General features: G+C 30.1%; 1 protein-coding gene across 2 annotated transcripts in view; it reads left to right on the forward strand.

The window, feature by feature from the left end:
• Window positions 1–1,426: 1,426 nt before the first annotated feature.
• LOC126883475 (E3 ubiquitin-protein ligase TRAIP) overlaps window positions 1,427–27,650 on the forward strand; it is a 56,870-nt gene continuing 30,646 nt past the window's right edge. For both annotated transcript variants that reach the window (XM_050649043.1, XM_050649042.1), the window contains exons 1-2: window positions 1,427–1,664; window positions 19,384–19,857. In XM_050649043.1, coding sequence (XP_050505000.1) covers window positions 1,552–1,664; window positions 19,384–19,857 — 587 coding nt within the window. In that variant the 5' untranslated portion in view covers window positions 1,427–1,551. The remainder of the gene's footprint in view (window positions 1,665–19,383; window positions 19,858–27,650) is intronic.

The raw sequence follows: 27,650 nt of genomic DNA on the forward strand, positions 1-27,650 counted from the left end.
TGAGTTATAAGCAAAAAAAGGAGAAAAAAAAACGAAATTTTTTGAAATTTTTAAATATTTTATTTTTTTTATTAATTTTCCGGGCATATTTAAGAAGGAGCATAAATCAATTATTATTAACGAAGTTATCATCTAACTTTATCTGCAAAAATCTGAATGCCACCTCTCACATCCACCTAAAAACAGATCCTTACTGGTCTACTTAGAATAAATAAAAAGTTAATTTTGAATGAGATATTTGAAATTAAATATCACACTAAATTTTTTCTTAGTTTTTCACGCCTGTAACTTATTAAAATAAACATTATAGAAGTTCTCAGGGACTTTCGGCCCTCGCCAATAACGTAATCTTTCATTCTGCGTTTAAATTTTTCAAAAATACTTATTAGTTTTCTCAGGATTCGAAAAAAATGAATCCCCATTTGAATAGCATTGCAGCCGAAAATACGTAACCAACCTCTTAAGAACAAAATTGTGGCTAATAATAACGACTAAGCTATTGTTCTTTAAAGGACGGTTATTTTCGAAGAACCTCGAAATGGAGAACCTTCAATCTCAAATAACTCTAATTTGGTGCAATATTTTGCACCACATAAAAATAGCCATGACCATAGAGGCATATAATATTAACATAGAGTGAGCCTACCTTCCGCGCTTCCTGACGACAAGATCTCATGGAGTGGTTTGCGGCATTTCTTTCTCTAACACATTGTATCGAGAAACTAAGATGACATTAAGTGTGAGTATAGGCACGGAAGGGGAGGACTAATATCGCAGTTTTACTGTGCGTAAGAGTGAAACAGCACTAAGCCAAATAAAAAAGATGGTGTCTTCACTTCGCTCTGAATGACACTCTCTCTATGATAATATAATAACTAAAGCTCGGATTTATAGGCAACAAAAATTGAAGAAAGCGCCTATATAGGCAAAGATTTTTATTAAAAAAGGCAGGAATATTAACATTTAGGCAAAATATAGGCAATAAAGGAATATAACTTATTATTTATAACCACTTAAAATTTTATCATTAATAGAAACAACTAAATGTTTTTCAATATTTTCGGTCTTAAAACTATGTCTTCGATCACTTAAAATTAATTTGTACATGGAAAACGAACGTTCGACATCGACAGATGTAATTGGAGCATATTTCAGAGCGGATAATAAATCTGGCATAATTTGTAATTCCTCGGAAAATGTCCCATTAAAAATTTTTTCCACTATGTATTTTTTTGACATTTCAGAAACGATATCAGAAACGATACAAGAAAATGCATAGTGTCATACAGCCTTTTTAAGATTTATATTTTTTAAGTTTATTCATGAAAAATATACCTCTATGCATGCCCCTCAAGCCACTCACAAACACAAACCGTTAAAATTTATTCTGTCATCAGTCATCTGTCCCCTTCTGTCATCCGTCTGTGTATTTAATTTAAATGTTGTGTCTGTGTCTGTTATTTTTAAATTGTTTTTATTTGATTTATGATCTTTTTTAATATAATATACAAATTTAATACAATATAAATACTATAGACATTGAAGAATAATATGAATTTTACATGTGTTATTTGCAGTGAACTATTTATTACGGGGGCTGACGTTTATTTTACACAATGTGGACATGTATTCCATTTTCCCTGTTTGATGAACTGGCTAGAAAGGTAAAAAATTGCCAAATAAATTAATACAATCATAGATTTAGTTGCAAGATGTTTAAGAAATAGCGTTTAATAATATTCCTATTTGTCTTATTTATTTATACCACTTAATGTTCACAAGAGTGAGGATAATATTGGTTCATTTGGTATTGTATGAGTATATTTCTGTTACCATTATCTTTGACTTATACCTTTAGCTCTATACGCTTAAATGGTGGTTTGAACCACCTAGATTTTGACAAACGATTTTCACACAAAATTGAAACAGATACTCAAGTCCTTTGTGAAATATCACATTTCTTCTAAGTAGCAACACTTCCTGAGGCAGGCTTTTAAAAGTATTAAAGCAGCTTTACATCAAGGCTATGCAAGTCTCATGCTATGCAAGTCCGTCTTGCATGGCATACCTCTTGCCTAGCCTGACCTTTTTACATCAAAGCTATTTCTGTTCAATTTTTGACACCACTTTCATTGTTGTCAACAAAAGAAATATACCAAAGCATTAAGAGGAAACAGTAGCGATCAACAGGTAGCGAAAACGCCTTCCAAGATTGCGGCTGTAATTTTGACTATTTTTTCGAGATATTTGGCACACTTATTTGTAATATAATAAAGAATGGCGGTACAGAGCCCAATTTGAAAAATATATTAATATGTGGAAATTACTCTGTAATTAAATGCAATATTAAAAAAACGTGCCTGTACCGCCATTAAGAAGAACAAAAAAATACACTTTCTTCAAATAAACTTTTTTATCCGATGCCAAGATTTTGTGTCATTTTGGAAATACTAATGAAATAAAAAATTTTAGTAGTTCCAAAATGACACAAAATCTAGTCATCAGATAAAAAAGTTTATTTGAGGAAATTGTATTTTTTTGTTCTTAATGGCGGTACAGGCTCGGTTTTTTAATATTGTATTTAATTACAGGGTAATTTCCACATATTAATATATTTTTCAAATTGGGCTCTGTACCGCCATTCTTTATTATATTACGAATATGTGTGCGAAATATCTCGAAAAATATTCAAAATTACAGCCGCAATCTTGGAACGTGTTTTTGCTACCTGTTGATCGCTACTGTTTCCTCTTAACTTTAGATATTGCACTTGGAAATTTCAGTCCAACATTAAATATATTTAAGTATAAATCACAGTATTATTACTTCCAATAAATAACATTTAAATTTACATAATAAGGTTAAGTTTTATTCTAAACTGTAAATGTTGTTATATTGGCTACATGAAATTTGACTACTTGCATCAAAATAGCATGAAAAATAGAACATGTTTTAATTTTTCGTTTAGCACAGGAATTGCATGGAAATAGCATGTGGACTTGTGGCGTGTGCAGTTGCATGATCTGTCTTGCATGGCTCTTGCCTAGCATGAAAATAGCATAATGTAAAACTGTCTTTAAACACAATTTACTTACTTAGTCCTAAGCCCTTCTATCTTTAGGTGTAAGGCTGGAGGAGTTGAGTTTGGCATGGTAGTTTCCATGCTTTCCGATTATGTGTTAGGTTTCTTGCACTTTCCAATGTCAATCGTTTCTTCTCAACTTCTTTCCTGATTTCATCTACCCATATAACTCTTGGTCTTCCTCTTCTGTTTTCCCCTGCACTCTCGTTTTGAACACTCGTTTTGTTAGTCTCTCGTTCAATATTCTACACAAGTGCCAGAACCATCTAAGTTGTCCTCTACTATTTTTTCATTGATTGGTTCTAGTTTTAGGTTTAGTTGGATTATATCGTTTTTTTATTTTGTCTGTCCTCTTTCTGTTTGCTATTTTCCTCAGGAACCTCATTTCCATAGCAGTGACTCTGGATTTTTGTCTGCTCGTCAATGGCCATGTCTCGCTGCTATACATGATTGTTGGTCTAACTACTGCAGTAACGACTGCCAATTTTACTTTTTCTGGTATCTCTTTTTTCCCCAAAAATGTTGTTTTCATACTTACTTACTTTACTCCTCTTGATTCCATTTGGAACATAGGGCCTCTACAGTCCCCCTCCATTCATCTCTGTTTCTGGCCAGGGATTTCTCCTCTTTCCATGTTAACCTGTTGTCTTCTGGCTCTCTGGTAAAGTTGGTTCGCTAAACTTAGACATAACTGGCTAGTGATTTTAGTAGGTAATTTTTTTGTTTTTTCCTTAATGTGTGTCCAGTAAACTTCCATTTGCGTCTATTTATCGTTTTGGCTATCGGCTCTTGATTAGTTTTTTCTCCAAAGTTCCTTGTTATTTGGCCGTATCCAATTTGGCCAATATATTTGCAATATTCGTCTAAGGCATCTATTTACAAATGTTTGAACCTTTTGTATAATCTTTTTCTTTATTTTCCAAGTTTCTGCTGCATATAGCAAAATGCTCTTTACATTTGTATAAATATCCTAATTTTGGTTTTGGCTGTTAATTTATGGAACTCCCATGTTTTCTTCAGCATATAGAACGCATTCTGGGCTTTAGTTATGCTTCCCAGATAGCAAAACTTCTGTACATTTTCTACTTCTTCTCCTTCAATGAATATCCCCATTTCTCTTTCCGTATTTATCTTCATAAGTTTGGTTTTTCTTGTGTTAATCTCTAATCCTATTGTTCTTGCATCTTTTGTTACCTTTTCTGTTTTTTTCTGCATATGTTGCCTTTTTTTCGGACACCAGACATATATCATCCGCAAAGTCTAGATCTTCAAGCTGGCTGAACGCATTCCATCTAATTCCTGTTTTATTTTTCGTTGCTTTCTTCATGGCCCAGTCGATTAAGATCAAAAATATGGTTGGAGATAAAATACACCCTTGTCTGACTCCACTGTCTATGTTGATTGGTTCTGTGAGTTTCCCATTGTGCATGATTTGTGCGGTATAGTTTTCATAGAACATTTTGATAATTCTTATGTACTTTAATGGAATTCCATATCTCTTTAATATTTCCCACATTTTCTCTCTGTTGATCCGGTCAAAGGCTTGTCTAAAGTCAATGAAATTTATATAGATTTTGCTCTGCCATTCTATTGTTTGTTCTACAGTGTTTCTTAATGTGTTAATATGATCTGTTCATGCTTTATTACTTCTGAAGCCTGCTTGATTTGGTCTTAACAACTGGTCTATAGTTTCTTTCATTCTTTCTAGTATCATCCTTGTCATGACTTTACTTCACTTTACAGTTGAATGCTATGCTGGAACAACGTTGTAACCGCCAATAGTTTCATATGTGGGTTTTCCATGAAGCAACGTCCTGTATGCGCAAAATAATGTACTGCAGACTGTGGGGATATTACGAGACTTTACTTTATGCATCCTATAGTCTATCATATTACGCTCATAAAGATACCTTTTTTCAAAATGATCAATTATAACATGTTTTGTTCAATGTGTTGACAAAATCTGATTTGGCGTTTACCACGTTGTTCCAGCATAGCATTCAATTATATCTTTTTTCCAATCATCAGGTATTCTCTCTTCTCTCCTTCTGCCATATTTTGTTTATTAGTACATACAGGATTTGTTCCGATGTTTCTCTATCTGCTTTCAGTAGTTCTGTGGTAATGTTAGCTATTCCAGCTGCTTTCCCTCTTTTCAGCTGTTGTAATGCTTTACTTCTTTTTTTTTGTGAATTCCGATTCAGTGAAGCTTAGTTCCTCCTTTATTTCTTCATTTTCCATTCCGTGTTCTATTATTCTGTTGGCATATACTTCTCTGGAATGTTCGATCCATCTCTCAACTATTTCCTTTTCATTCTTCAATATTTTCCCGTTTTTGTCTTTTACATGCTCAACATTCTTTTTCCGCGCGAGCTTAGTTTTTTCGTCATTTTATATAGAGTTCCCATGTTGTTGTTTTTTGCTGCTGTTTCTGCTTCTATTAACAGTTCTTCGTTATATTGTCTTTTGTCGTTTCTCATACTTTTTTTAACTTCTTTATCTTTCTCTCTATATTCTCTCTTCATTTGTTCCCTATCTCTTAGATCATTTTTTAGCATTTTACATTTAAGTAGTGTCCTTTCTTTTATTTTTCCCCCGTGCTTCTCGACAGCCATGATTTATTACTTCTTTTTTGTATTCCTATCGTTTCTTTTGCTGCTTGTGTATATACATCATTTGTCCCACAGCTCTTCTATACATAAATATAAAGAAGAATAAACACCGCTTACTTACATTATTATGCTTCCAATTGGATTTCTCCTTTTTTTTTTTTTCAAAAAAATATATTGATTTTTAACCGTAACTTTTTTATTTTTCGTCGTAGAAAGTTTGGTAAATAATAGTTTTGTAATTAAATCTTTTTAAAATCCTCAGTCGCAAAAAGAGGTGACTTTGAAAGGGTTGGTAAAGGTGGTTTTTGCATGTTATTACAAGTTTTAATTGTCAATAGCTCACTCAATTTTTGTCGTAGAAAAAATTTTTTCAAACCAAGTTCTTGATAATTAAATAATCTACAATTTCATATTTAAACATTTTTTCGTATCTCTGATGCTAATCTTTCTATTCTGAAGAAAAGGGCATTTTTTACCAAACTACAAAAATTCGTTATTTGCTTTTGACTCCATTTTTTTTAAAACTAATCATTCTATGCCGGTCAAACTTCTAAAACCTATTAATAATATATAAATAAAGGAGACCAAATAAGGTCAATGACTAATTTTAATTAGGGTGGTGATTAGGGGGTTATTTCCGATAACGTTTTCGTTGAAAAAAATGGGGACTGGCATTTTTTTCATTATAAGTGACTTAATTTTTGAGCTACAGACTTTGTTTTTATTGCTGGAGATAGATATTTTTAAATAGTTTAAATTAGTTTAAATAAGTTATCCTCGAAAAATGCATACTTTTCGCGTCTTTTGACTTTGAAACTACAATATTTAGCATTTGACGAAAAAGAGCTAATATATAATAAAGTATATCTCTATTACTATTGGTCTTAAAGAGAATTAAAAAAACTGTTTTGTTTACTTTTTCAAAAGGTACATTTTTGTTAACAAAGTTGTTTTGATAAAACGAAAACTTTTTGAGTTATTAGCAGAAAACTAATTAAAAACAATGATTTTTTCGATATAAAACTAACACTTTCGATAGCGAATAAATCGAAAACTATTAATTTTATCAAAAAAATGTATAGAAGTTTTTTTGCTTAGAATGAATGTTTTTACCAACTTTTTTGGTCAAAATATAATAAAAAATTTCCACCCCCCGAGATGGGTTGGCAACCACCCCCATGGTAAAAGCACCTTTCGGCAGCTTAAAATAGGACAAAACATAGATTTTGATCCTTGGACTATCCACTACTTATTCTCAAATTTCTAAGCAAATCGATCCATTCTGTAAAAATTGCGAGGTTTTGTCCTATTTTAAGCTTCATTACTTGGACTATGGTATGCCTGCTTATGTGTTTTGTCTGATATCTTAATTGGGAACCCTCTTATATGACAAAGTTTTGTAATCCTTAAGGGGAAACAGTAGCGGTCAACAGGTAGCGAAAACGCGTTCCAAGATTGCGGCTGTAATTTTGAATATTTTTTCGAGATATTTGGCACACGTATTCGTAATATAATAAAGAATGGCGGTACAGAGCCCAATTTGAAAAATATATTAATATGTGGAAATTACTCTGTAATTAAATACAATATTAAAAAAACGAGCCGGTACCGCCATTAAGAAGAACAAAAAAATACACTTTCTTTAAATAAACTTTTTTATCCGATGCCTAGATTTTGTGTCATTTTGGAACTACTAATGAAATAAAAAAATTTAGTACTTCCAAAATGACACAAAATCTAGGCATCGGATAAAAAAGTTTATTTGAAGAAAGTGTATTTTTTTGTTCTTCTTAATGGCGGTACAGGCTCGTTTTTTTAATATTGTATTTAATTACAGAGTAATTTCCACATATTAATATATTTTTCAAATTGGGCTCTGTACCGCCATTCTTTATTATATTACGAATACGTGTGCCAAATATCTCGAAAAAAATATTCAAAATTACAGCCGCAATCTTGGAACGCGTTTTTGCTACCTGTTGATCGCTACTGGTTCCTCTGACAAGGCTGTCAAATTTTGAGAAAATATTTCTTATGCTTTTGGGTAGGTACTTACATTTTTCATTTTTTTCGGAATGTCCTCATTGGTGATCAGAAAATATAATATTCAGTAATAATTGCACAAGAGCTCTAAAATTATCGAATTTTTCCTGAGTGACACTTTGACAGTTTTAATTTCATGACCCGCAGGGGAGTGAAATTATGTCAAAGTGGCACGAGGGAAACAATTCGATAATAATTTAAGAGATCGCGTGCAATTTGCTGCGATTATTTCATGAATAAAACTGTTCAAAACCAAAATTTTATTGTAATTTATTTATGTAAGTAAAAATTACTACAGTTAAACACACAGTTGTTATAAATATTTGACGGTTGAAAGTCATCACTTTTATAACTTTTAAAACAGTAATTGTCATTTTAAAGTCACTGAATGTATTTTTTCGTAGCAACGAAGGGCATCTGACGTAATATACTTGACGACGGGATATTATCAAAAATAATCTCTTTAATTTTTATTTCTGTAGCTTTCTATTGGTCAGTATCTCCTATGAATGAAATAATCACTAAAATAAATAGTACCAAAAGTAAACATTGCATTTATTTTGTAATTTACACACTCAAAGCACAATGCAATGCTAAAAAATTAATAGGGATACTCTTAATTTTGACTGTTCGAATTTTGCAAAACCACTCTTAAGACAAAATTTTGAATGCGCAAATATAACGACCAATCACGGGCATCACGGCAAACAAGGATACCGTTAACTGTCATTCATCTGTGCAAAAGACTAAAATTTTTGATGAATTTGGTGACATAGTCACCAAAATGGAACATACAGAACAAATGATTTTTCGAGGAGTGCCTCCCCCCTCCTCCTAGAAGCCACCCTGCAAGGAAAAATATTTGGCAAGCGAGGTCCAGGAAGAAGAAGAACATCCTGGTTAAAGAACCTCAGAGCCTGGTTCAACACTACATATGTGCAGTTTTTCCGCGTTGCTGCAGATAAAGTCAAGATTGTTATGATGATCGCCAACATTCATCACAGATAGGTACATTATAGGGGAGTGCATTTAGATTTTCACTTCGGAAAAAATCAAACAAGATAAAACTTTTTGTAATTTCATTAAGAAATGTTTAATAAACAACATATCAAAAAGTTCTACTCGAGAAGTGGGTGCTTCATTTTTTATTAAACAAATGAACAGCGAAGTTAGATGTTTTTTTAAATAACTCCGAAAATATAATTTTTAGAAAAAAACTGACTTAACCATTGAAAAATTCAGAAAATTTTACAAAAAAAAACTTATATAAAGATTTTTCTAAAATTAAATCTCTAGCTTCTGTAATTTTTTATTTATAACGCTAAAGTCACCCTTCTCACACACATTGGCGCACTTTAAACTAGCGTTGGAAGAAGTGCACGGTTGAGTTTTTTTAATGTAATTCTTTAACTAATGGATCAAAAGAAATTTTACAAATTGGACATGAAAGAAGATGAAATAAGCTATCTTATGGTTGTAATAAAAAGAAATAAAATGTATGGACATAAGTACGGTGTGGGCGGAAAGTGAGCCTTACATGAATTTTATTTAAAAATTATTTAAAAATTTGTAACTAATACAATTTTACTTATAAAACTCTCAAATTTGCACAACTTAACTCTCAATCATCTTACTAAACGATATTTTATTCAAAAAAAATCTCAAAAATTTAATTCAAATAATACGATGTCTCAAAAAATGTAATTTTTGAAAACTTCGTAGTTTTACAGAATTCCCACCACTTTAAGACGGTATTACTCAAGTTTGAATAAATCTAATACAATTTTTTTGCTATTTTTTTAAAGCTTGGGATGCAATCTTTAAAAAACACTGAATTATTTTAGTTTAAAAATGAAATAAACAATTTATTTTTGAGAAAACTAAGAAAGATAACAAAAATGTAATACAAAAACCGAAAATTACCAGCTGAAAAAATGTATATACAGAGTGATCAAAACTTTTTTCTGTAAAATTTACCTAAAATACATTTAATAATAAGCTTCAACAATAATAAATGTTCAACAAAAAATTTTTTTTAGCTCTTATACAGTATGTCTGCGTAACTTGGAATCTATTGATAACTTTTTTAATATCAGTTTTACGAAAAAAAGTTATTCTTTATAAAATACTCTTCATCGTATATAACATAAGATGCAACCATCAAATATCAAATTTTGTTAATTTTGTACGAGGTATGTCAAAAAATATGAATTTCACTCAAGAGTAAAGTACCTTTATATTTCACAATATCGAAAATTTTTATAAAGAAAAGTTGTTTGGAATTAAAAACTATGTTCCAATATGTAATTATATCCTTCTAATCGAAAATTTGTTTTTTTAAATACTCTTTTTAATACATTTTAATTTTTAATATTATTTAGAAAATTATTTGTTTTATCTTTTTTTAAGAATGAAATTCCATATTTGTTTGATTGGATTCTACTTGTTTTTCATTTAAATATCCGCCATTTTGGATCCGCCATTTTGAAATTTAAATTTTTAATCTCTAATTCAGATTCAACAACCTGTTAAAAATAAAGACAATAAATGTTTTAGAAAAATGTTCTTTTTTATGTTCTTTTATGAAAAGCCGCATTTTGGATCCGCCATTTTATAGTTTATAATGTTAACATTTAAGTTAGGTTTATCAAAGCACTCAAAAATAAATATATGTAGAAATAAATACATCTTGTAAAGAAATTATGATTTTACAACTATTTTTTAAGCTATCCGCCATTTTGGATCTGCCATTTTATAATTTAAATTATCAAAATTTTATTCAGGTTCAGCAACCTCTCAAAAATATCCACATATAATATGCAAACAAACACATTTTATAAAAAAAATCGGATTTTACAACTACTTTTTAAGGATTTTTAGGAAAAAATCCGCCATTTTGAATCCGCCATTTTGAATTTGCAAATTGTAATGTCAGATTCGGGTTCAGCATAATCAAAACTAAAATAAAAACATTTTTTATCAAAATAAAATGTTGAATTCACCCATATTCTTAACATTATTTATACAAAGCAATTGTTATTGTTTAAACAATTAATAAACAATTAGCGGCAAAATTTGTGAGTAGAACTTTTTACTTTAACATATTTATAAACTAACAAAAAAAGTTTTAGAAAAATATAACCTTTTTTAATGTTGTTCTGAAGCTATTTCCTTGTGGCATTTTTATGATTAATTATTTATATGGGAAATAAGCCACAATTAAAATGAAAAAAATAATTTTATTAACGTTTCGACGCCCAAATCGGGTGCCGTTGTCAAAATACAAAATATTACTAAAATAAACTAAAGTGTTGTTGCTAAGCAAAAAAATTCTTCTAATAATTTATTTAATCTCACTCATTTATATTGGCAATTCAGACATATATTATACATTTTAAAGTAGAAGACTTTAAAATGATATTGCCAATATTTATGAGTTGCGTTCCTGGGACGACTTACTGAAAGATAGTTCATTCGATTACATGAAATTAACCCCAACTCAAGAATATCCGTCATAAAAAATTATAGCATGTGATATGTCTTTAAAAAGACAACCAAATGCAACGACAGTAAAATTCTCGCGTTAGAGACTTCATAGTAAATCACAAGGGAAAACCAGGAAAAACCCTGTGATACTATCCCGACATCGTAAGTATTTGGTCTTACATTAATTTACTCTCAAAAAATAATACCAAATTCTGACTTGTAACATGTTTAAATTATAAATATTATTAATAATACTAGATATATAAGTAATACTAAAATATGTACTAGCTCGATATTATTGACTTACTAATCTTGGTATTTTCTTTCTATTGACTTCCTCTTTCAGTATGGGTAACCACATCCTACTGCATTCTACCGAGGAATTTGCGACACAATTGGTTTCATTTAGCATAATTAGAGCCGCTTCTTTATAAAACAACAAACACATTGAGATCTATTCTATCTAAAACTAAACCTAACAATGATCAAGAAAGAACAAAAAATTGCATTTATAAAATACCTTGTGAATGCGAACAATTTTATTTAGGTGAGACATCAAGACCATTAGACGTTAGAATAAGTGAACATCAATCTTATATTAAAAATAGAGAATTTGAGAGATCTCAAATATGTCAACACGCATGGGATAATGAACATAGAATTCAGTGGAGAGATTCAAGTATAGTCCTGAAAGAATCAGATAGTAAAAAGAGAAAAATCAAAGAAGCGGCTCTAATTATGCTAAATGAAACCAATTGTGTCGCAAATTCCTCGGTAGAATGCAGTAGGATGTGGTTACCCATACTGAAAGAGGAAGTCAATAGAAAGAAAATACCAAGATTAGTAAGTCAATAATATCGAGCTAGTACATATTTTAGTATTACTTATATATCTAGTATTATTAATAATATTTATAATTTAAACATGTTACAAGTCAGAATTTGGTATTATTTTTTGAGAGTAAATTAATGTAAGACCAAATACTTACGATGTCGGGATAGTATCACAGGGTTTTTCCTGGTTTTCCCTTGTGATTTACTATGAAGTCTCTAACGCGAGAATTTTACTGTCGTTGCATTTGGTTGTCTTTTTAAAGACATATCACATGCTATAATTTTTTATGACGGATATTCTTGAGTTGGGGTTAATTTCATGTAATCGAATGAACTATCTTTCAGTAAGTCGTCCCAGGAACGCAACTCATAAATATTGGCAATATCATTTTAAAGTCTTCTACTTTAAAATGTATAATATATGTCTGAATTACCAATATAAATGAGTGAGATTAAATAAATTATTAGAAGAATTTTTTTGCTTAGCAACAACACTTTAGTTTATTTTAGTAATATTTTGTATTTTGACAACGGCACCCGATTTGGGCGTCGAAACGTTAATAAAATTATTTTTTTCATTTTAATTGTGGCTTATTTCCCATATAAATAATTAAATATAACCTTGTTTGATTTTTTCCGAAACATTGTATCTTTTCGTTCTAATTGCACTCCCCTATTAAGAAGAAGAAGAAGAAGAAGGCCCTACTGATTCTTTAGCATTATACTATGCTCAGAGTGGGCACCATTGGGGTGCAATTAAGCTTTATAATGATTTTTCATATCATCCAACATATTTATTACATCAAATATATCATCAAACAAAACATCTCCATTTCTTGAACCTTTTGTTAGGCAGCGTTTCCCAACCGGTGGGTCGCGACCCATTAGTGGGTCGCGGGTATATTTCAGGTGGGTCGCAACGTGGTTCTTATAGTAGCTGTGTAGCGTACAGTAACCATGTTCTTTATTTTTTTTCTATTATCTTGGGGGTTAGGGATGGGTCGCGAATATGAAAAAACATCAGAAGGTGGGTCGCCAGACATAAAAGGTTGGGAACCACTGTGTTAGAGAATTACGAAATTTTGTCCATGCATGAAATCTGAAGATGTATAGGCAATGTTGTCAACAGGATGACATAATGAGCCGTACAGCTGTACACTCGTTAGCCTTACTTCACGGACATTTTGAAAAGAGAATAATTTCTCCAGGAACACACGTTGATGTGAACAAACAATATATAACATGTGATAGAATCTAAGAAACTATCATAAATCTACACATATATATCACAATGTAATATAACATATTAGGCCATTGAAATGTTACATTTAGGGTTGCATTTCTTAGAGGAGTCAATTTTATTTTTTTAATGTGTAGGGGGTTCAGTAGAAGCTTAAGTTCAAGTTTTTTGGGTCGGCACCCTTGTCCCCCGGCCGCCATATTGGAAAAAGGGATGCAAAGGGCTTTCGCGCTGTATCTCCTAAACTAGCAATCCTACAGAAAATTTAATTACACATAAAATGTAGCAAATTAAATTTTCTACAATTTTATATATATTACTTTTTATCGTCAAGTGACCAACAAAAAGTTATAAACAAAAATATGAGAAAATTTTGTAAGAAGTTTCCTTTTGGAGGTTATAATTTTTTTTCCGTTCATTTCACAATAAAATACCATCATAGCGATTTTGTAGAGGATTTTTCTGTGAACAATTTTCACTATAAAGTTGTTTAATTTTATTTATTATCTAGGTTTTACAGCGCTCCAATCTTGACCAGATTCTCGAATTCTCATAGGAATACAATAAAAAAAAAATACTTTTCTATCTAATATATTAGTCGAGCGGCAGCAATCGTTATGCCGACCACGAAAATCAAATTTAAGGTGAATGACCAATTTTGGTCTATTTTTATGTTTTCGAGGTCGCTGAATCCGAATATGAAGTTTATTTTTATCTAGATTTGGTGGAACATGTTCAAAAATCAAATTTTATACAAAAATGTCGAAAATTTACCTCGCTGTATCTTTGGTCGCTGTAAATATTTCGTTTTGAAAATTTTACTGTGTCATAACTATGAACTGTGTATAACAAGAAATTTGTCCAAAATGTTTAAACACATTAAAAAAGGAGTTGTTAGTTTTTAAACGTTTTGTCAACATATTTCGTTAGTTTCATGTTTACTTAAAAAAGTTAGAGTGACAATGTTTTTAGTTTATAATTTTAACCAACGCAACAATAAAACATAATTCATGAAGAAGTTTTTTGGAAAATTTTAAGTCAAAATATACCATAGGAAAAAAGTTATGTTACTTCATAGACAAGCGGCACACCCCAAAAAACAACGCTTATATCTCGAGATTCTGACCACGGTGTGGTGAATGGCTAATTTTTATCATGCTTTATGATTTTGATATCAAAAATTCTTTTTTTGCTCTTTTAAGAATTTTGCAGTTTGCGGTTGCGTCATTCTTCTTCTGAACCGGCGAATTTGTCCTCAAACAACTTCTTGGGCCTTTTCTATGTATGCTTAGGGTTATAAGTTTTATAGTGGGGAGAAAGGTCTAAAACAGATTAATAATAGCATAGGAGTGTTAAAATCATAATAAATTGTATGAATAAAAAATATATATAGATAAAAAAGTAAGCATAACTTTGTTTTTATTTTATCCCTATGAGCATTCGAGAATCTGGTCAAGTTTGGAGCGCTGTAAAACCTATACGCTGTGAGCTTCGCTGGTGTCGCTCCTAGCGGACTACTAATTCAACTTTCACCGGTAATTTTTAAATTTATTATTTAATTGTTATCGCTTAATATTTACAACGCAAAAAAGTAATTAAATTGAAATCGATTTTTTTAAGATTTTGCCAATCATTTTGACGTTCTATTGACAAAATATGAATTTCTTACTTCGGATACTTTCACAATTATCGTGTAGATGGCGCTAAGATTAATAGATTAATGGAACATTAAAAAAACTTAACTTCAGTATTTAAAACGTAAGTATTCGCGGTGTTCAAGTACTTTGAAGGGATTCGGTAAACGATCGTGCGCAAATAGCGGAGAAATATTGCAACTTTCTTAAATAATTCATATTGTCAACTGAAATTGTCAAATTGACGTACATTTCATACCTATTGTTATTTAAGAAGAAAAACAAGCTGAAAATGCGAGCATTATCATAACGAAAACTTTGTTTATATACCTATTTAAATTCATAATATAGAAAATTGCTATTACGAAAAACTGTTTAGAATTAAAAATTATGTTTTAATGTGCAAGTACATCATTCTAATTTAAATGTTGTGAACTATAAAGATACTTTACTCGAAATTCATATTTTTTTACATACCTCGTATAAAATTAATAAAATTTGATTCATGATGGTTGCATCATAAATCTTAGACCAAGAAGAGATTTTTATGAAGAATAACTTTTCTTCGTCAAATTAAAAATACAAGAGTTATAAATGAAAATGATGTTGGTATCCATAATTTGAGAAAATTCGTCAAATATTTTTTTCCGTTAGAAGGATGTAATTTCATATATCAGAACATACTTTTTTATTCCAAACCACATTTTAAATAACAATTTTCCAATATTGTAAAAATAATACATACATGATAAACATACTTTTTACTGATGAACTTTACTTGGATCTACAGACCTAGCGAGTCTCGTAAATTCCACGGCTTTGCGCCACGCTTCACGCAACCGTATTTGCGTACTTGTGTTTTGAGTTGTGTGCGCTGGTCGCTGGTCGAGTGGAGTTATAGATAATTTACCAAATTTAAATTTAATCGTTTCTACTGATTCATTATTAATATAGTATAATATGTATTATTGCTTTCAAAATATACTCAAATTGTATTTTTATACAGTTATTACACATATTATTTTATATAATAATTAAATTCACTAGGAAATATCATTTATATTTTATTAATAGCTAAATAATTTAAAATTTAGTTTGACATTCACGAAGTGTCAAACTCAAATATAAATAATAACATTTGCTTTGCTTAACAAATTCAGATTAAAAAAGTAGCCTACTTCCTAATCAAAGATTTCAGCTGACGTTTAGTGCGTGGTAGGAAATAACCGGATTGTGACGTCACATTTTAGATTTTGAGGTCGATTATCTCGAAGACGGTTAGAGGTTCGATTATATCGAAATGCCGTTTTCAGATTTGGATTCAGAAGACAAAACTACATAAGAATCCGTCGATACATCTGCTTTAAGTATTGCAGGAGCGGCAACGCAATAACGCACAGACTTTTGCAAATTTATAAACGAAAAGTTTTCGTTGATTATATATTGCTCCACAATATTGATATGATATTCAATTATTATATAAAGGTAAATTTAATTAATTGTATTTTGCTTGCAATACTGCATTTTAATAACTAATTTTATTTACGACATACAATTGTTTACGTTTGAATAACATAACCTAAATCTTATTTTTTCTTCTTATTATTTTTTTTTAGACTATGGCCTTGACAATTATCCAGTAACCAGGACCATATGATTGGCCAATATAATTAAAAGTGCGAATAAAAGTGCAGAGCGTAGAAATAGGTGTCGCTTTTCCGAACTTGCACGGTCCCAATATTTAAGATAAAAATATATACCACAGCTTTGATTAACTAATATTTTTTATAATTAATGTTTTTAATTTTAATTTTAAATTAATCACTTTGACATTTGTGTCAAATTTCCGGTAAAGGTTTACAGACTTGTCACTACTGGCGCTCGCGAATTTGTAAATATCCCCTCTACGTACGAGCTCACAGCGTATATAAATAAATAGAATTAAACAACTTTATAGTGGAAATTGTTCGCTGAAAAACCCTCTATAAAATTGCTATAATGTTATTTTATTTTAAAATGAACTGAAAAAAAAGTTACAACCTCCAAAAGGAAACTTGTTAAAAAAATTTTACATATTTTTGTTTATATCGTTTTTGTTGGTCACTTGACGATAAAAAGTAATAGAAACAAAATTGTAGAAAATTTAATTTGCTACATTTTATGATTAATTAGATTTTCCGTAGGGTTGGTAGTTTACGAGATATGGCGCGAAACCCCTTTGCACCCCATTTCCAAGATGGCGGCTGGGGGACAAGGGTGGCGACCCCAAAAACTTGAACTTAAGCTTCTACTGATCCCCCCTACACATTAAAGAAATAAAATTGACTCCTCTAACAAATACAAGGTATGGCTTAAAAAATGTAACATTTTAAACCGGTGTTACCTTAGCCATAAATTTCATCCATAATTTTTTTTTTCATATTTTCACAACAATTTGGTATAAATTTATCAAAAATTAATAAAACAGATAATATTGACAAGAAAAATGTTATATATGTTATATATGTTTGGAAAAAAAATTTAAACGGGCGATGTATTGACGGTGAGAAGATAATGCCACTCAAATTCAAAAATCCTTTATGGATGGTACGTTAGTCAACTTTTTTTCTCAGTTTTTTGTTAAATTCTCAAAGTAAATATAATAAAGCATAACGTGTAAAAAAATCGTGATGGAGGTATTTTCCAAAACAAGCGAAAAAAATTCTGAAACTTAGATGTATTGCGCGCTATTCGTTAATACGTCTCAAATTCAAAAATCCTTTATGGATGGTACGTTAGTCAACTTTTTTTCTCAGTTTTTTGTTAAATTCTCAAAGTAAATATAATAAAGCATAACATATAAAAAAATCGTGATGGAGGTATTTTCCAAAACAAGCGAAAAAAATTCTGAAACTTAGATGTATTGCGCGGTATTCGTTAATACGTCTCAAATTCAAAAATCCTTTATGGATGGATCGTTAGTCAACTTTTTTTCTCAGTTTTTTGTTAAATTCTCGAAGTAAATATAATTAAGCATAACATATAAAAAAATCGTGATGGAGGTATTTTCCAAAACAAGCGAAAAAAATTCTGAAACTTAGTCCCATTATTCAGAAAGACCAGCACAATTGTGGTGTTTGCGTAATTTATGTCAGCCAATGTATTTTTGATAATAAATTAATCAACGATAAAATAAACTTGGATAAATTCAGAATAGATTTATAACGGGCAATTCTACAGGGTTCATTGCCCATGCAACATCGCTGTTTAGTTTACGGTTGCGATATTATGTTCTCCCCTACATCTTCCAAGTCATTTCAATGTGTAACATGTGACAGGTTTATACACGACAACTGTGCGGATAACACATATTATGTAGCAGCTAAAAGCCAGTGCTTTTTATGTAAAGGTAGTAGTATAGGTACTACAAAATATAAAAACTAAAAACCTCTTGTTTTTTCGCTTGTTTTGAAAAATACCTCCATCACGATTTTTTTATATGTTATGCTTTATTATATTTACTTTGAGTATTTAACAAGAAACTGAAAAAAAAGTTGACTAACGTACCATCCATAAAGGATTTTTGAATTTGAGACGTATTACCGAATAGCCCGCAATACATCTAAGTTTCAGAATTTTTTTCTCTTGTTTTGGAAAATACCTCCATCACGTTTTTTTATATGTTATGCTTTATTATATTTACTTTGAGAATTTAACAAAAAACTGAGAAAAAAGTTGACTAACGTACCATCCATAAAGGATTTTTGAATTCGAGACGTATTAACGAATACCGCGCAATACATCTAAGTTTCAGAATTTTTTTCGCTTGTTTTGGAAAATACCTCCATCACGATTTTTTTATATGTTATGCTTAATTATATTTACTTTGAGAATTTAACAAAAAACTGAGAAAAAAAGTTGACTAACGATCCATCCATAAAGGATTTTTGAATTTGAGACATATTAACGAATAGCGCGCAATACATCTAAGTTTCAGAATTTTTTTCGCTTGTTTTGGAAAATACCTCCATCACGATTTTTTTACATGTTATGCTTTATTATATTTACTTTGAGAATTTAACAAAAAAATGAGAAAAAAACTTGACTAACGCACCATCCATAAAGGATTTTTGAATTTGAGTGGCATTATCTTCTCACCGTCAATACATCGCCCGTTTAAATTTTTTTTCCAAACATATATAACATATATAACATTTTTCTTGTCAATATTATCTGTTTTATTCATTTTTGATAAATTTATACCAAATTTTTGTGAAAATATGAAAAAAAAATTTATGGATGAAATTTATGGCTAAGGTAACACCGGTACATTTTAATGGACTATCTCATATATTCACTAATAACCTATGGTTAACACAACATTCTTCTCTAAATAAAAAATGCATTAGTTTTTCTTAATTATGTACCTATTGTTTTTCTGAACTGTATATTTAGCAGTTTCTAAACATTTTAGATCCAAAAGTTGTCCCCAATGCAGAGGTAGAGTAACTGAAAAAACAATTCACAAAGTATTCTTTAACGTAGGAAATGTAGATATTACTGAGGATTCTGCTACACTGTTATTTAAATTAGAAAATGCCAATTTTGCTATGACCTTAAAAGAAAAGGAAATAAAAAACTTGCAGGAATCCAAACAGAAACTTAAAGGACAGAACCAAAAATTAAGGGAGGAAGTGATTAAGTTAGAAAACAATGAAAGAAATTTTCAGTCAACCATGCTTGCTTTTAAATCACAAATAAGTTTCTTTAAGAAAAAATCAAAAGAAACGGACAACCTAGCTGAAGAAATTGAGAAATTAAAATCGAAATTAAAAACTATGGAACATTTGGAAACTGCCATAGAGGGAACCAGAGAACAAGTGTATGGTATCTTGAAGGATGAACGAGACGCTGAAGCTTTAGCAATACTGGCAGCATCGCTTAAAAAGTAAGTAGCTAACATGATATAAGAGGTATGTACAAAAAGGGACGTTTTTACTGAAAGATTGTCTATAGTCCAGGGCGGATCTGTTTTGAGATGGACGTTGAGAGGTGACTCAAATTTTTTTGCAGAAATTGCTTGAAAATAAATCAAATAATAATATTTGAGTTATCCTCCCTCTCAAAAAGGTCCGGAACATTGTTTAAATACATAATCAAAATGTCAAGAATTGAAGGAAAAATTCGATTTTTTTCTTCGTTTTTTGATTATAACTTTAAAAGTATTAATTTCCGAGAAAAGTTGTACTGACATGAAAGTTGCGTAATTCATTTTACTACAATATAGAGTTGGTTATAAAATTTTAAAAATAGTCACCCTAGTTGCAAAATAGCAATAATTGCGAAAAAACCATACAAAAACAAGTATTCGCATTTTAGGTTTTTCAACCATTTATGCTACACTTAGGACCTTCATATTTCTCCCAAAAAAACTTTATGATACAGTAAAACAATACTGTAAATTTCATTAAGATCGGAAATTCATTTTTCCATTCATCGGAAAAGATAAAAAATTCATTTTTTCAAAATGTTACAGGACTGAAAATTAAGCAGATAGCAAGTTGAATTTTTTTTTGCTTATAGAAGTGTACTGTACCTTTCATTTGCAATTTTCAAAATTAAAATCGATTAATTACCACGGCGTCAGAAAATTTTTGATATAAAGAATAATTTTTGGTGCTATGAGCAGGACAGCGGTGTTCGATTCACACAGGTTGATTTCCACCAAAATTTCTTCTAATCTTTATCTAATATATTATTTTCTTACTCTATATTTTGTTGTATTTTAATTTTTTAATTCCACAAAAATCAAACTAATTTTATTATTGTTTGTGAAATATTGTTTAAACAATTGCATGTGTTTAAAAATAATAAACTTTTATTATTTAAGGTAAAATATATAAACAAAGAAAGTTTTTGCTAATAAAAGTGTTATTTCAAACGATAGAGTATGTGTTTTTATTTTGCAATAAACAAATTTATTTATTTATATCGAAATGTCATACAAATTAAAATGTATCAATCATTATCAAAGGTCATTGGAATGCCCAATCAGAGCAACCTATCCGCTGTCCTGCGCGTAGCACCAATAATTAACGTTTATTTAAAAAAATTCCTGACGCCGTGTTGTTAAGCGATTTTAATTTTGCAAAATTGCAAATAAAAGGTACAGTACACTTCTATATGCAAAAAAAATTTCAACTTGCTATCTGCTTTATTTTCAGTCCTGTAACATTTTGAAAATATGAATTTTTTTTACGAAAGCTGGATTGCAAAATTTATTTTGCAAAATGTATTGAACCGATCTTAATGAAATTTAAAGTATTATTTTACTGTATCATAAAATTTTTCAGGGTGAAATATGAAGGTCCTAAGTTTAGCATAAATGGTTGAAAAACGTAAAATGCGAATACTTGTTTTTGTATGTTTTTTTAACAATTATTGCTATTTTGCAACAAGGGTGACTATTTCTTAAATTTTTAACCAATTCTGTATTGTAGGAAATTTAATTACGCAACTTTTATGTCAGTACAACTTTTCTCGGAAATGAATACTTTTAAAGTTATAATCAAAAAACCAAGGAAAAAATCGAATTTTTCCTTAATTTTTTGACATTTTGATTATTTAAACAATGTTCCGGACCTTTTTGAGAGGGAGGATAACTCAAATATTATTATTTGATTTATTTTCAAGCAATTTCTGCAAAAAAATTTGAGTCACCTCTCAACGTCCAAATGTACTAATATTTTTGCAGATGCGCCCTGGTCTACTAATCGAGATAGTCTTGCCAATTCTAATCTGTGGCTGATATACCAACAACTTTCTGCCCACTGCACATTTTTTCAAGATGTTGAATAATTGTACCCCTATTGTTTTTTATAGACTTATTTTATAAACCAGAAAAATTTCAACATAATAAACGCATAATAGTTGTGGCGCGTTTACTTCAAATTTAGCAAACATTATGGAAAAATCTTTTAAAATAAAACTAGAATTTTATTTTCCATCAAAATGAAAATACATTTTTGCGACACGTAATATTCATATCAGCTCTTTTGTAGCTGGAATATTGTATGCGCCACTCATTTTTACGGCGTTTAGCGGTTTTTAGCCCAATAAATGACCGTTTTGGAGTGTAATTTCCAGGGGCAACTCCGAATTGCATGAAAATTTGGATTTAGGTTCTACTTACCCTCCACTTCAAAGTTAGATTTGTGCCGTTGGTTGCTTTTACTTAGGGGGTGACATTTACCCCTTCTCGGGGTGTGAAAAACGCGTGTTTAAAATAAGGCCGGAAATAGATAAATTATTTTAAACACCTTTTGTTCTATAAAGTTTTTTACGTTAGTCAATACTTTTCGAGTTATTCGCGATTTAAAATGTTGATTTTTCGACAAAAAAACTACGTTTTCAGTCCGTTTTTCCCAAATAACTCAAAAAGTAAATATTTTTTGGAAAAAAATATTTTCAGCAAAAGAGCAGCCTATAAAAAAAATGGTGTACCAGTAAAGTCTACAAATTGAGTAGAAGCAAAGTTGTAGCTCATGAAAAATACGTTCTTATTCATCTAATCAATCCCAAATCGAATAATTCAACGCGAAATGACCGAAGAAAGAAGCGTTTTTCGGGAAAAACTTATTAACATTTTTAAAGTATCGAAAAAAAGCTTAATATTTGTTGTTTGCAAAAGTTTACAGCATCAAAAATAAACGAGTTACACTGAAAAAAAAAGTTTATCCTTTTTTTTTGGTAAAAAAAATGTTGAAAACCTCCCTCTATTTAGCACCCTAAATGAAATTAATCGTTTAGCTTTACCATCTATTTTAACTGTATGTATATTGTTTATATGATCTGTAAGTTTGATTGGTTTGAAGTGCTTATTTTTGAAAACATTTAATTTTACAGTAAAAAAAAATTTTCTTAAAAATTTTGAAAAAGTTCATTTTTTCAAAATAACTTAAAAAGTATTAGTGATAAAAAAAATCTTAAAGAGTAAAAAAATGTAGATTTTGATATTATAAATATGCTAGTTTCATTCTCTTTCTCTGTAAGACAAAAATTGGTTAAGATATGGCTGATCAAAATTTGCATACACTCGTGATTAGTGACCTTTCTTAGCTTTCTCAATTATAACCCTTTCAAAAATAAACACTTTAAACCGGTGAGACTGACAGATCATATAAAAAATAGATAGGTTAGTAAATTGTTTGTAAAGCAGTAGCGATTAATTTCATTTGGGGAGCTAAACACAGCGAGATTTTCATGATTTAAAAAAAAAGAGGGACAACTTTATTTTGAGCGTAACTCGCTTATTTTTAATGCTAAACCTTTTATTAATAATTAAAACAAAGCTTTTTATAAACACTTTAAAAAAGTTTAAATGGGTTTTTCCCGAAAAGTGCTTAATTTTTCGGTGATTTCACCTCGAAATATTCGATTTGGAATTAGATGAATAAGAACGTATTTTTCATGAGCTAGAACTTTGTTTTTATTTGATTGATAAACTTTACTGACACACCATTTTTTTGGGTTTTTTATAAGCTATACTTTTACTGGATATTTTTTTCGATAAAATATTTACTTTTTGAGTTATTTGCGAAAAACCGTCTGAAAACCTAGTTTTCTCGTCGAAAAATCAACATTTTCAATGGCAAATAACTCGAAAAGTATTGAATTACGTAAAAAACTCTATAGGACAAAAGTTGCTTAAAATCAGTCAATTTATCCATTTCCTGTCTTATCTTGAACGTATGTTTTTCCACCCCCGAGAAGGGGTGACTGTCACCCCCCAAGTAAAAGCAACCAACGGCACAATTTCAACTTTGAAGTGGAGGGTAAGCAGAACCTAAATCCGAATTTTTATGCAATTCGTAGTTGCCCCTGAAAATTACACGGTATATCCGAATTTCCCGTTCATTTACTGGGCTATTTTTATTCTTGTTCAATTTGTTTATCCCAGAGATCTTTATTTTGCAATAAGATAAGACAGAAAATAATGAAGATAGAGCAATGCCAAATGAAAGTAGAAGAGTGATAGTATCAAAATGTATTAAAAAAAGATAAAAAAATATTTAACATAGTCAAAAATCCTAATGCCAAATTTTTAAAATTTTGTAGTTTATAAACATTTAGAATAACTTTAAAAATGTTGTCCGTAGAAACAATCTTTTTATATATTCGGAAAGATAGTATTTTAACACGAATTTTCAAATAAAAAAATTTAGCCTGGGCTCATTTGGGACAAAGTTGGCAATATGTTTTTTTTTAATTCACAGCTAATTTGTTTATAATAATTAAGGAATCTCATTATTGCCATTTTAAAGAATGGTATTTGTATTTTTTCTTAAAAAAATTTCACAAACATTATACCTTCACAGCACCCTCTACGATTTTTCAAAAATGTAGTGCGAACGATTACTAGGGGGAACCTACAAATCCAGCGAGTTAAAATACCGAAAAAGCAATTTCAAACGAATATAATTTGCTGTATCTCCGGATTAACTCAATAGATTTTTATCTTTCTTTTTTAATTGGTTTGTAATTTTTACGTACATTACAAATGTGCAATTTGTTTATCAATTTATTAATTAATAAACAGTCTAATTTGTTTAAACAATTCTTGAAAAAATATTTTTTTTTACAAAAATCTATTTTTTTAATCATAGTATCATTAATGATCACAGAAAAGTTAAAGTACACTTTAATAAATAAATGATTTTTATTAGATAATTATTAATTGAAGATAATTTATTTATTAAAGTATACCTTAACTTTTTCTATGATTAATAGGGATAGTATGATTAAAATCATGGATTTTTGGGAAAAAAGAATGTGTGTGTACTTTTGTACGCACGTAAGAAGTTATACTTCTACTACATATTATGTGATTTTTAAGACAATACCAGAAATTTTAAAAAATTAAAGAATAAAACGCACACAAACACATAGAAAAATGCCACAAAGAAAAAATTATTTCTGAACGATAATAATTGTTGGCAAAAATTTTAAATACGCATTCTCTGAAAAAAAAAATTATATAACAAATATTACAATCATAAAATGGAAAAAAAAATAAAAAACTTGCATCGGGAATCGAACCCGTGACCTTCATGCCGCTTTGATTCGTAATCGAAGCCTAGACTCACTCGTCCAATCCCACATTATTTCTCATGTGGAAAAATAGGGTAACTGAACGTTTTACTGTTTGACAGTTGTTTTAAATATATAAATATGTAATTAAATTATGTAGTTTAAATCTTGTGGAAGAAAATACTAAATAACAAAACAGTAAGGAAAACAATATATTAGATGAAAATTGGTAGAACTTTTGTTGGTAATCAAATTAAGTATGTAAATCAAAGCATTACATACCTACTAGATAAATAAATCTACGCCAAAATATCATAATTTAAAAATAAAAATCGGACCTAATTTGGGATTTTTCTCTAAAATCCCCATTCTTGAGAAAATAAATGTATGTATTCCAACCTAATCCAAATGTCTAATTACAATATGATTATAATAAAAACTACTTACCAAATTAGAATGAGATTTCCTTGTCCAAAATAGTCCAAAAGTCCAAAAATATAGGTAAATGAAAACTATTTAAAAAGGCAGTATAACTATTAACTAACTTTGTTTCTTTTCACACAAATTTCAAAACGCAACAACCATAAATAATCAAACTACACTAGGTTCGCTTTCAAGATGCAGTAGAAAATAAACAAACCAAGACACGTTAAATGCTACTAGGAGCACTTCCGATTCATAATTTACAATGTATAAACTTTGGAAATCATGATTTGGAATGTACAATGTATATACATTGTAAATTATGATCCGGTTGTGCTCCTAGTGGCATTTAACGTGTCTTGGTTTGTTTATTTCTATTTCTACTGCATCTTGAAAGCGAACCTAGTGTACAGCTGTGCCACAGCCGCCATTTGGAATAATTTTTGACATGTTTTGAACATCCAATCAGAACAAAGTTATAATGCGCATGCGCCGGGCTGATAGGTTTTAACATATAAAAATTCACCCTCTATCGCCGGTAAAGAAGTATAACTTCAAAAATTATTTTTTCAAAAATTGTTTAAACAAATTAGACTGTTTATTAATTAATAAATGTCTAGACAAATTGCATATTTGTAATGTACAGAAAAATTACATACAAATTAAAAAAAGAACGATCAAAATATATTCAGTAGATCCCGAGATATAGAAAATGATAGTAGTTTTAAGCTGCTTTTTTTAGTTTTTGAACTCGTGCATTTGTCGGCTCCCAGCTCACCCTTCACTTGCCACGACTAGTCACCAATTGAACTACATTTTTAAAAATTCGTGTAAAATACCAGCTTTTCTAATATGTAAAATGACTTTTTCGACGGACAATATTTTTAAAGTTATTCTAAATGTTTTTAAACTACAAAATTTCACAAATTTGGCATTTGGATTTTTGACTATATTAGATAATTTTTTTATCGTTTTTTAGTACAGTTTGATAGTATCGGTTTTCTACTTTCATTTGGCATACGCAGAATTGCCCTATCTTCATTATTTTCTGTCTTATGTTATTGCAAAATAAAGGTCTCTGGGATAAACAATTAGAATAACTCTTAAACTAATTAATGGATCGGCCTCAAATTTTGAGGGTTTGTTAAGTACCCCAATACCCAACTTTGGGTGAAACGCTAAAGTTCTAAGGTAGTTTTAGTAAAACTTATTAACAAATAACGATTTTCACTTATTTTGCAGTTTTCTTAGCAACAAATTAACTTTCTAACTTTCAAAAACCGGCATTTTGAAGGTTTTTTTAATGTTCTAAAAAATTAAATTTTGTAATTTTGTCAACTATTTAGCTTTTGAATGGGGTGCAAAAAATCGAAAAAATCGCGATTTTTGCACTAAATTGTTAATAATGGATGTGCCAGTCCCGACACTGAAAAGTAAAAGGGACTCAAAAGACTATATATAATAATATTGTTAATAATTAAAAAACGGACGCGAACTCTAGGCAGGAAACAGGTAGGTTTTCTTCCTATAGGTCTACAATAACTAAAAAAGTAGTCAGCTACCTGGATCTTTGAGTGTCCCGGACATGCTCTATTTCTAGCTTATTACCCTGGAGTACTAGGTATGATATTTTCTGAATAGTTTGCAGTAACTCATGAATAGCATTTGATCTATTTAAAATAGCTTCGTTGGACTGCATCGCTGTCAAGGGTATTAGGAGCATTCTTTTATGTAACCACGTCTCAAACGGCTCTAGGCGATTGATCGTATCAACCTTTACACTCCATGTCTCAGTGCTATGTAACAACAGTGATCAAATATAGCATTTGATCATTCTCTGATGTAATTTTACGTTTAAGCTGTGGTTATAGAAGAATGATTTCATTGTTAGAAGCCTCGTGATAGCTGCCTCAATTCTGCATTTGATCTCTTTACTTGGGTCTAGTCTAGTTGATCTGTAATGTAGCCTCCCAGATATTCAAAGTGAGTAACTCTCTCAATGGTTTGTTGATCTATCTGTAGGGAAGCATTGTCGCGAAGTTGGTGACATAAATTTTGCCTTAGAAGCGTTCATTTTTAGACCTATTTCTCTTCCTGTCGTGTTTACACATTCCAATAACTCATGAAGGCCCTGGACACTAGTGATGTTGATTATAGTTACTTTCGAGTATTCGTTACAAATCGTTACTTTTGTATAAAGTAATCATTTACAGTATTCGTTACTTTGAT

Source organism: Diabrotica virgifera, chromosome 4 (assembly GCF_917563875.1).
Source record: "Diabrotica virgifera virgifera chromosome 4, PGI_DIABVI_V3a".
In the NCBI taxonomy this organism is placed as follows: Eukaryota; Metazoa; Arthropoda; class Insecta; order Coleoptera; family Chrysomelidae; genus Diabrotica; species Diabrotica virgifera.